This window comes from Beta vulgaris, chromosome 7, assembly GCF_026745355.1.
Source record: "Beta vulgaris subsp. vulgaris cultivar EL10 chromosome 7, EL10.2, whole genome shotgun sequence".
In the NCBI taxonomy this organism is placed as follows: Eukaryota; Viridiplantae; Streptophyta; class Magnoliopsida; order Caryophyllales; family Amaranthaceae; genus Beta; species Beta vulgaris.
In genome coordinates, this window is record NC_079208.1 from 10,063,705 (window position 1) to 10,076,028 (window position 12,324).

The 12,324-nt window shown below is 35.7% G+C and overlaps 1 protein-coding gene across 1 annotated transcript; it reads left to right on the forward strand.

The window, feature by feature from the left end:
* Window positions 1-4,894: 4,894 nt before the first annotated feature.
* Window positions 4,895-5,299, forward strand: LOC104898723 (hypothetical protein). The gene has a single exon (XM_010685826.2). It carries the CDS (start codon window positions 4,895-4,897, stop codon window positions 5,297-5,299), a length of 405 nt encoding a protein of 134 aa, XP_010684128.2.
* Window positions 5,300-12,324: the final 7,025 nt, after the last annotated feature.

Here is a 12,324-nt window from a genome sequence, read left to right on the forward strand (position 1 = left end):
CACCAAATTCGGCTTTACCAACTACACCATCATTCTCAAGAACCTAGTTTTTCCATATTTAGATGCTAGCTTCTAATTTATTCTAAATCACCACCCTTTTATATTTTATCAGATGATCCAAGTGTATAGCAGTTTTGTTTTCGTTTTTATTAAATCTATGAATCTAATTTAATAGTTTAATATCTTATCTTTTTCCTCCTTGTTACTCCGATCCGTACTTTTTATATTTATTTTTATTTTTTATATATTTGGTGTAGATAAAAATGGTACTGGAGCGATATGTTTTGTAGGCACGTAAAAATTTCTCCTCATACATGTATTTTTTCCTTAATAAATTAAATTTAAATGTCACAAATTGATGAGGTAATTTGGCCTAAAACCTTTAAAACATTTTATGAAAACTGAAATAAAAGAACGCATGGTCCTTTCATAATCAAACAAGTCGAAAGATAGAACTCATAAGCTTTATAAACACATAAAGTAAATGAATCCTTAAAAAACACATAAATGAATCAATAATTCACCTGTATCCATGAACACAAAGTCTTATAAAAGACGGTCTCACGTTAGTCTTAACGTGAGACCGTTCAAGTTCAACATTGAGCTGGGGAAAAAAGACGGAGGTGCGACGCCGAGGTGGGGGAAAGAGATGGAGGTGCGGCTCGGGGTTGTCGGTTCCCTGGAATAACTATTCATCTCTCCATCTTCACTTCATCTTCTACACTACTCCATAACAAACTCTTCATATCTTTCAAAAACCTTCAAATTTGATCGAATTGAATTAAATTGGAAGATGAGAAATGAGGAAAAACATAGTACTAGCAGAAGAGTAAAAATGAAGATGAAAAGATGAGGGAGCTAAGTCAAATGAATCCATCCCTAAAGATTTCTTGTGTGATTATTGCTGACTTTTATGGCGCTTTGGCATGAATTAATTTCATAATGATTACTGACATGTGTGATCTGTATTTTGGCATGATTAAAGGTCACTATGCTACCAATTTAGTTACTATATGTAAATTGGCATGATTATAGTTATTATTAGGTCACTATGAAAAAAAAAATTATTGCGAGTATGTAGTTATGTGTTCATAATTATGAATTTTGGTATTGAGCGTGATTTCTAGTTATAGTTATAATTTTTCAATTAGTTAAGGAATTTTAGTAATTAGTTACGTATTTTTGGCTCTTAGTTATGGTTTTTTGATTCACAGTTAGCTTTTTGCTTAATAGTTATGAAATTCGGATATATAGTTATGACTTTTAGGTTATTAGTAGACCTGGCAAAGTTGGTCCTGATCCGAAAATCCGATCCGAAATATCCGATCCGTGGTCCGATCTGGGTCCGAACGAGACGGTCCGAACCTTGATCCGAATCCGAAACGGTCCCAATCCGGTCCAAATCCCGATCCGAAATAATCTTGATCCGAAACTCATCCGAAATCCGAATGATCCGATATAATCTTACCCGATCCGAAATCGATCCGACCCGATCTAAAACTGATCCGACCCGAAGGTAAACCGATCCGAAATTATTGGTTTCGATTAGGCTTTGATCCGAAATACTCGAAACTTACCCGTTTTTTTATATAAAAAAAATATCATTGGCATAAGTATTCCATTCATTCCACCATAGTCCGATTCTGATCCGAAATTATAGTCCGAACGATGACCCAATCCGAAACGATCCGATCCGGTCCGAATGTAACTTGATCCAAAAACGGTCCGATCTGAATTGGTCCGGTCCGATTCCGATCCGAAATAATAGTCTGAACGATGACCCAATCCGAAACGGTCCGATCCGGTCCGATCCCTGTCTGAATTTAACTTGATCCGAAAACGATCCGATCTGAATTGGTCCGGTCCGAATCCGATCCGATTGGTCCGATTGCCAGGTCTAGTTATTAGTTATTAATTGTGGTTAATAATTATGGTTTAATTTTATGGTTGATAGTTGTTATTCTGGTTATATTAGTTATTGTATTCTGATAAGTAGTTATGATATTTGGATATTTAGTTTTTTTTACATTAGTTATGACTTTTTGTTTTTTTAGTTCCGATTTTATGGCTAATAGTTTCAATCTAGAAATTAACTGAAAGATTATAATTATAGCATATGAATAATTATTTATTAATTTCATGAGTAACAATGATGCTTGGTTTTATGGTTATAGTTTTGATATTTGGTTAACAATTATACTTTGAAGGTTGCTAGTATGGGCAGTCAATAGTTATGATTTTAAGGTCATTAGTTTTATTTATTGCATGCATTAGTAAACATTGTTTTTGCATTGGTTATTTGATGTTGGCATAACTAGTGCAAAGATGCGATAGTTATTTAAGAAAGAGAGAATTAGTGCATTAATTTTTTTGAGAAAGAGAGAATTATATTTATGCGTGATACTGAAATTATGACCAATAAAATGCATTATAATCTTAATTTTATGATAAAACTAATATACTTCAGCGCTTAACTAATATATTTCAGCGTTTAACTAATATACTTCAACGTTTAACTAATATACTTCAGCACTTAACTAATTCACCCAGAAGCAATTTAAAGCTAGCATAACTAATAGGTGCAAGCGCTTAACTAATTCAACTACTGGTTTGATGCACGCGCATGATGTCAGCATGACATCAGCGGTCTCACGTTAACACTAACATGAGACCGTCTCACCAAAAACGGACTCATCCATGAAAAGCTCGAGAAACAAGCTTTTGAAAATATGTTACAAGCCCAAATCTGATTTAAAACAAATAAGATATAAGCAATGTACTAAAACAAACTTAACCGTGGATCACTTTAATTGGATGGGTCATATATTTTTTGTTAGAAGTCCAGATGAAGCGATTCCAAATATTTTGGAAAGTAGAATTATGTAACTTTTCAACAATCAACATGTCTTTAAGATTTTCATGATAGTTCTAAATCAAAATTAAAGCACAGTAATAGTGTCACCATGTAGAATTTCTCTATCTTTATTGATGTTAAAGCTTTATGTTTGATTTTCTGTTTTATGAGTTTTTCGAACTTGATAGGTGCATAGTTCAGTCTGCCCATGTCTTAGCAGTTAGGGCAAGATAGGAAAAGCTGGTCTAAGCTAGTTCATGTCTTTGTGTTTGTTTGTTTTTTGGTTGTTTGTGCTTTTGTGAAAAAAATGTATCTCATGTTGTTCCAACCGAATGCGCTTATTTCTTAAGTAGTTGCCAGGCTCCTACCGCATGATACACCCAAAATCATTAAAATCTTTTAGTCAATTGTATTAAAAGTATAATCACTATAAATTAAAGAGCAAAATTGGCCTCAACACCCTGAATTATAATTTGGGTGTACTCAACACCACCAACTATGACTAGTAGCCTAAACACCACCAACTATGGGGTGGGGTGCATTTCGTATCATAAATTAGGCCGAAAGCCTAAAATGTTGCTGAAGACGATGGGTTTTTATGGTACAAATTGCACCCAACCCCTTAGTTGGTGATACAGACTGCACCCCGTCCCGTAGTTGATGGTGTTTAGGCTGCTAGTCATAGTAAATGATATTAGATGCACCTGAATTATAATTAAGAGTGTTAGGCCAATTTTGCCTAAATTAAATTATAATCATGAAAGCATACTACTAATTCTAAATCGAGAAGCTCGTGCATCTCCAAAGTTTAAAAGCTAGTAATTAATAATTCTAGCAACTAGACCGGATTTCTAAACAAAACATAACTCACGGCATTATATGGACTAATAACTAGTGAAATAACAAAAAAATATAATGTTCAATTCACGTTAGGTTCAATAGAGAAAGCAAATACATTTTGCCCATGTTTGGTTCACTAAAAACAATGATTGGAAACGGAATGAAAACCTTGTTTCCGATTCAATTTGTTTGGTTCAACACCCATGGAAACCCAATCCCTTACTTAGTTGTAACTCAATCCCCTCATTTGTTACCTTACTTCACCCAGCGATAACAAATTTGTTACCTCCTCTAATCTAATCCCCGTCCCTGTCATTTCTCTCACCTCACCTCTCCTCTCTATCTTCCATTGATGATTTGTGAAGATAATTGCAACATATCAGGCAAGATTTTCCAATTTTTCATTTTGAGGATCGAATTTGTCTTGGTAAGCATTTGATTTATAGCATTTTGTATTTTGTTGTTGAAATTTTTGGATTTGTTGGATTTGGTGCGACATGAACAATAGTTTTCCACACGAACTATTGGGTTTCAGTTTTTTTCAAATGAAACTATATCTCAAAATCTGAAATCTGAAAATTCCTTTTCTTTTTCAAACAAAAATTTTATATCGAATTTTCATTTTTGCTTATACTGTTCATATTTGTAATGTATCAAGTTAGATTTTTGGGTCAATGAGTTAGACTTGTAGACGTTGTAGTGATTAAATTCCATAACCTGAATCTATATTTTTTTTCTTTTCATTTTTTCATTGTTGGAAGGATTTTTGCAGTAGGGAGCTTCTCCAATAATCATTTGATAATATCCTAATTTTTTGGGTTTAGATTTGATTTGGTGTGGTGATGGCTTGAATGATTCCTTTCCTTCATTGAACCAAACCATCGATAAAAGTAACGGTTATTGTTACCATTCCACTCCTCTAACTCATTCCATTCCCTTTCCATTCCATAGTTTGAACCAAACGAGCCCTTTGTGTACTATCGAGAATCTCTCTAAAAAAAACACCATAGCCAATGGGCCTAAGTGAGTAAGTTACTAGAGACTAGCATTCTAAACTTTAGGTAACCCATATAAACTTTGGTGGTATTTTGCAACGAGGTGAAACTGAAACTAACACAAAATCACAAGCCCAAACTCCAAAGCTCACCCACTCAAAACATCCGCCGCATATACATCGTCCATCGACTGGTGGCCATCCCCATGGCAGTAGTGCGCAGGGCGTTCGAGTTGCGGCTCCATATATCGCTGAAATTCATAACAGCCAACGTGATAGACCAAAGTAACGGCCAAATAGTGGCGCAAGTCTCGACCATCGAGCACGCTCTTAAACAAGCGTTCGAGCTTGGGCGCACCACTAAGAATCCTCAGGCTGCTGCTGTTGTAGGTGAAGTCCTTTCAAGACGGCTCAAATTGGAGGCCCTTAATCATCATGGTTTGGAACATGGGGTTCACACTAACGTCTTCAAACAGGTCCATAAAAAGGGGGTTCAGGATTGTGGTGCTAATGCTAAAATTGTTTGGTCTGTTATTAATTCGCTTAGGGAGAATGGGATTCGGATTATTGTACATGATGCTGATTTTGATGATTCTACTAGTATATCATAATTTGTTATCTATGGTCCATGATCTTACCATTTCATTGTGTTTATCAATTATCATTTCATTTTGTTTATCAATTATCAATTACTCCCTATAGTCCTTGTTTTTTTCACTGTCTCCAAGACGTATTTTTGACCTTTAATATCTTCAATTTCATATTAATAAAAAAATATAAAAAGAAGTTGATATTATGAAACTACATATTAAGACGAATCTAACAAGATCTCACATAAATATGTTTTTTTATATATACAAATGAGAATATTCTGTCAAAGATTTTAAAGTTTGACCCACCAAAAATGAGGTAGTACTATATTATGGGACGGATGGAGTATCAATTATGTAAGTACTTGTTGATTTTTTTTTTGCTTTTGCTTTGTGTGTTTTTCATTACTGGGATTATGGTGAACTTCTTTAGTTGCTTAGGCGAGAAATAGCATATTTTAGGGCGTCCATGGTAGCCGTAAGATGAATGGCCCATGGGCTTCAGCCTTAATTTTTGAGCTTGATCAGTTTAAGAGTGAAAAAGTGGTAGACAGTAGATTAGTAGAAGCACGCATTCATCTTCCTATGGACATCAATTTCTAGATGTTTTTCTTAAAATGGAACGGCTTGCTGACTTGCAATAGAGGACCTCAGGTTCATTATAATGGTTGTGATAAGACCCCTGAAAGCCCAGTTCATAAGGCAGATAACAAGTTAAGAATTGACGCTCGCTGGAAAATTGGTGGTGGTGTACTAGTGGTGAAATTCATGGCTTGCAGACTTGCAATAAGCTAACCTTTGATTATCTTAGAATAAGTTAACTTTGATATCACTTATACTTTTAACAAGTCAAATGACATAACCTATTGAACAAGTAAATGAGGTTTTTTTTTTAATTTTTCAATTTTTCTTTCTCTTCACTCTATTCCCACCTTCATGTTCCCCCATATTTCTCCTGCCATCCTCTCTTTCAACATCGACAACATCACGGTGGCCCAAATCACAAAGCACTCGTACCCCATTATTATCTTACGCTTTCTCTCTCTCCGTCGCCCGATGGTTTATTTTGGTGGGTGGGTTTCGGTGACTGATTTTCGATTATTTGCAGCGAGTTTGGGGCGTTTTGTTGTTGTTTCATCTGGCCGATTAATTGGGTGTGGTTCAGGGTTGGTTGTGGGTGATTTGTGGTGTTTCGTTCATGGTAGGTTTGTGGTGTTGGTGTTCGTGGCAAATGGGGGTGGCTTTGGGGAGGCAATTGAAATGTTGGTTGGGCTGGTTTCGTGTGGGTTGGGTTGTGGTTATATGGTTTGAGGAGATGTTGCAGTGGAGTTTGGGAGGAGGGAGGAGGTTGAGCCGTGGAGGAGAGATGAGGGTTTATTGGTTTTGGGTTGTGGATGAAAAAGGGTTGGTGGGTGTAATAGGATTTACGATGCGGAAATACAAACAATTTGTACAAAACCTATTCCCAAGAACACCCTAAAATACTATAATGAATTTACAGGAAGGAGTTAAGTTATTATACCTTTGTAGCGTGCCTCCGTTGATGTTAACTCTAGAATCTCAAGTGAAATCCCTCCACAAGTAGTCCACCACCACAATGAAGATTAGACTTTTAGATTTGCTAGAACTTAAAAACAACTAATAGTTTTTGAAATAATACTCTCTTGTAACTTTTAGAGAACAAAAGTTTCTCACCCTCATTTACACTTTTCACGGCTAAGCATATATATGTATTGAATCATCAAAATGATTCTTACCTACCCTCATGATTTGCGTACAATCCTTTTCATCAAAAAGGATACAGTAATACTTTCCTCACTTAAGGGATTTGTGTACAATCCTTTTTCCATAAAGGAGGATACAATAATGCTTTCCTTACTTAAGGGCAATCAATCATCACATGATTGATTTAGTCACTCATTTAATTAATTGATTCCAATCAATCAAAGATTAACATAATCATTTATTCTATAATTGATATTTTACTAAATAAGAAGATATTACAATTATCTCATTTTATTTTAGTAATAGAGTATTTATTTGTATTATCAAATAATATTAGTCTCCACTAGACTAACTAATGTTATTGTAGTTTAGGTGTGACCCTGTAGGTCCAAACAAGTTCAGTAGTAAATATTAAAACATTTATTAATATTACAAGTCAAGATTGGCTTCTAGCAAAGCATCATGACTATCTAAACTATATTGGATATAATTAATAATTTAAAACCTTTTGAGTTATGCACTTGATCGTAGGACATACTCCAACAATCTCCCACTTGTCCTAGAGCAAGTGGTGCTTTATAATTCCTTTGTCCTTTATTGTTATATCTGAACACAAGGTAAGAAATCTTGTCATCCTTATGAAATCCAGAATATTTCTCAGTCTCCAAGTTCAACTGTCAAATGAATGATTGAATCACAATCCATTCGAGCATGGCCATGCATTTTACAGTTTAAACTCTATGAGAGGCCAAAACAACATTCCTATGTAATAGGAGGACAATTCCATCTTATTTACCCTCTATCCTTCACACGACTCATAGCAGCATGTACATTGCCTTTATAGTCTCCTTTTACGGCACGACGTTTGACAATGCCAAAGTGTACTAGTCACCAATGTAAGGAATCAGTGGCAAACTCAAGTCTGAGGAATCAACTCATTTATAATTTTAGAGAAACTTATGACATTCAGCTCTTAAAGATTTCTCTATGTGGGTCAAATCCAATGTGTATTCACCAATTCACATTAATATAATTGATTAGACATCCAATGCCCCTATGATCCATGAAACATGATCATCAATCAAATTAATAACTAATCATTATAGGTCATTAATGTACCTACTTAATGACCTGATTAGGGATTAGGTAATCATTTATTTTAGTTCACTTAATAGGGTTCCATAGTTGAGTCCTCGTACTCAACATCCTATTTAAAACAACTGATTACTTTGGACATTTGTTTTAATACTAAACCGAATTTAAACAAACATATATTTATATAAAAATAAAAATAAACATAAACCTTTTATTTCAATAATGAAATGCGTTCAATATTAAAAAAACTAATAGGTCATTCTCCAATGTTCCTAATTCCCATAGCTGAAATATGAGTCTCATGTTTCTGCTGAGAAAGTGGCTTAGTAAGCGGATCTGCAACATTGCTATCCGTATGAACTTTACATATCCTAACATCTCCTCGATCAACTATTTCACGAATCAGATGAAATCTCCTGAGTACATGTTTGGATTTTTGGTGTGATCTTGGTTCTTTTGCTTGTGCTATAGCTCCAGTATTATCACAATAAACATCCAAAGCACTAGCAATACTCGGAACCACTCTAGTTCAGAAATGAACTTCTTAATCCAGACAGCTTCTTTTGCTGCTTCTGATGCACAATATACTCAGCTTCAGTTGTAGAATCTGCTATGGTGCTCTGTTTGGAACTTTTCCAACTCACCGCTCCTCCATTTAAACAAAATATGAATCCCGACTGCGATCGAAAATCATCCTTATCTGTTTGGAAACTAGCATCAGTATAACCTTTTATACTTAGCTTATCCTCTCCTCCATAAACTAAGAATTTTTCTTTAGTCCTGTTAAGGTACTTTAGAATATTCTTCACAGCAGTCCAATGGTCATCACCTGGATTTGCTTGGTATCTACTGGTCATGCTCAAAGCATAGGAAACATCTGGTCTAGTACATATCATGGCATACATGATGGATCCAATAGCTGACGCATATGGATCTTGCTCATGCGGTCTTTCTCATCAGTTGTCGAAGGACACTGAGTCTTGCTCAGACTTATGCCATGAGACATGGGTAGAAAACCTCTTTTACAACCTTTCATATTGAACCTAGTCAGAACCTTATCAATATAAGTTTCTTGACTTAGTCCAATCATTCTTTTAGATCTATCTCTATAGATCTTAATGCCTAGTATGTATTGAGCCTCACCAAGATCTTTCATTGAGAAACACTTTCCAAGCCATATCTTTACAGACTCTAACATGGAAATGTCATTTCCAATCAGAAGTATGTCATCTACATACAAGACCAAGAAAACAATCTTACTCCCACTAACTTTCTTGTAAACACAAGATTCCTCTTCATTTTGAGAAAACCAAAACCTTTGATTGACTCGTCAAATCGGAGGTTCCAACTCCTTGATGCTTGCTTTAATCCATAAATGACTTTTGAAGCTTGCATACCTTCTTAGGTGCATTAGGATCAATAAAACCCTCTGGTTGTGTCATGTACACTTCTTCTTCCAAAAAACCATTTAGGAAAGCGGTTTTAACATCCATTTGCCATATTTCATAGTCATAATATGAGGCAATTGCTAGAAGTATCCGAATAGATTTCAGCATAGCTACTGGTGAAAAGGTTTCATCATAGTCTATACCATGAATTTGTTTGAAACCTTGTGCCACCAGCCTAGCTTTATGGATATATACATTTCCATCCATGTCAGTTTTCAACTTGAAAACCCATTTGCATCCAATAGGTTTAACCCCATCGGGCAAATCAACCAAGTTCCAAACTTGATTTTCATACATGGAATCCATTTCGGATTTCATGGCTTTTGACCATAAGTCGGAATCTGAACTAGCCATAGCTGCTTTTAGGTAGTAGGCTCATTGTTTTCTAAAAGCAATATTTCTTTATTATCAGACATGAGAAATCCATATCTCTCAGGTGCTGAAATTTTCCAGTAGACCTACGAGGGGCGGGTGCCACAGAGGTAGATTCCTCAACAGGTTGTGGAGTCTTATCAGTTTCCACAATAACTGTGGATGCTCCTGATATTGTGGCTCATTTTCAGCTCGAATTTCCTCGAGGTGAATATTTCTCCCACTTGAATTTCTAGAAAGATGTTCTCTTTCGAGAAAGACACCAGTTCGAGCCACAAACACTTTGTTCTCAGTTTTATTATAGAAGTAATACCCTTTGTTTCCTTTGGATAACCCACAAAGTAACATTTGTCAGATTTAGGTGCAAGTTTGTCAGATTGTAAACGTTTTACATAAACTTCGCATCCCCAAATTTTAAGAAAAGACATAGTTGGAGTTTTTCCAGCCCATAACTCATATGGAGTCTTTTCAACAGCTTTGGTTGGAGTTCTGTTTAAGATTAGTGCGGCAGTTTCCAAGGCATGACCCCAGAATGATATCGGAAGATCGGCCTGACTCATCATTGATCGAACCATATCTAATAGAGTTCGATTTCTCCTTTCGGACACACCATTCCATTGTGGTGTTCCTGGAGGAGTTAGTTGGGAAAGAATTCCACAACTTTTGAGATGGTCATCAAACTCTTGGCTTAAATACTCACCACCTCGATCAGATCTAAGGGCTTTTATTGTCTTGCAAGCTGATTCTGTACTTCCATTTGAAATTCTTTAAACCTTTCAAAAGCTTCAGATTTATGCCTCATAAGGTAGATATACCCATATCTACTGAAGTCATCTGTGAATGTTATGAAGTACTGATAATTGCCTCTAGCATTTGTACTCATTGGTCCACAAACATCAGAATGTATGAGACCTAATAAGTCATTTGCTCTTTCACTTACACCAGTGAATGGAGCTTTTGTCATTTTTCCAAGTAAGCAAGATTCGCATGTATCATATGATTCGAAATCAAATGATTCCAAAAGTCCTTCCTTTTGAAGTTTTTGGATACGTCTCTCATTTATGTGGCCAAGACGACAATGCCAAAGGTAAGTTTTATTTGAATCATTTGATTTGGCCTTTTTAGTATCAATGTTTAAACTTGTTTTTCTAAATCTAGTAAATAGAGCCCATTAAATAAGTGAGCACTACCATAAAACATTCCATCCTTTTGAAAAGAAAGACATTTATTCTTAATCTCAAAAGTAAACCCTTCTGTATCCAAACAGGAAACAGAAATAATGTTTTTAGAAATGGCTGGAACAAAATAACAATTATTCAAACCAAAACAAGCCCAGATGGCATTATTAATCTAAAAGTGCCTACGGCTAAAGCTGCAATCTTTGCTCCGTTGCCAACACGTAGGTCCACTTCCCTTGAGCCAAGCTCCTACTTTTCTTTAGTCCCTGCACATTTGTACAAATGTGAGATCCACATCCGGTATCAAATACCCAAGAATTAGAAATAGTGAGATTTACTTCAATAACATGTATACCTGAGGTAGAAGGAATCTTGCCATTCTTCTTGTCCTCTAGATACTTAGGACAATTCCTCTTCCAATGACCTGGTTTGTGACAATGAAAGCATTCTTGGTCTGGAGTAGCTCCACCTTAGTTTTGACAACCTGTTTGCCCTTACCCTTACTCTGTGGGTATTGCTTTTTATTGCCTTTTTCTTGAAAATCCCTTTTTTTTTTGAACCATAAGAACATTATTCTTAGGTGCAACCTTGATACTTGGTTCAGCAGTCTTGAGCATTCCTAGAAGCTCATTCATAGTCTTCTCCAACTCATTCATGTTAAAGTTTAACACGAATTGGTCATACCCCTTATGAAGGGAGTGGAGAGTGATGTCAATTGGTAGCTCATCACCTAAAGTGACACCTAATCGTTCCAGATTCTCAAAATAACCCATCATTTTGAGAACGTGTGGACCAACAGGTTCACTTTCTTTGAGATGCTCTCAAGGATAGCCTTAACCGTTTCATAACGCTCAATTCTTGCTTGTTTTTGAAACATAGCTCTGAGCTGATGAATGATGTCAAAAGCCTCCATATTTTCAAATTGTTTTTGCAATTCAGAATTCATGGCTAACATCAAACATGTGACATCAAGAGATCTAGCTACTGCTGTATCATATGCTTTTCGAGTCTCAGCAGATGCTCGAAGGGTAGGTTCAGCAGGGAGAGGATTTTCAAGGACATCCAGTTTCATTTCAGACTTAAGAACTATTCTCAAGTTGCGATACCAATCCAAAAAATTGTTGCCATTAAGTTTTTCTTTTTCGAGAATAGAGCGAATACCATTAGATGACATAGTGGAGTTTGAATTAGGAATAACCATCTACAAATGAAAAAGTAAAGTTTTAGG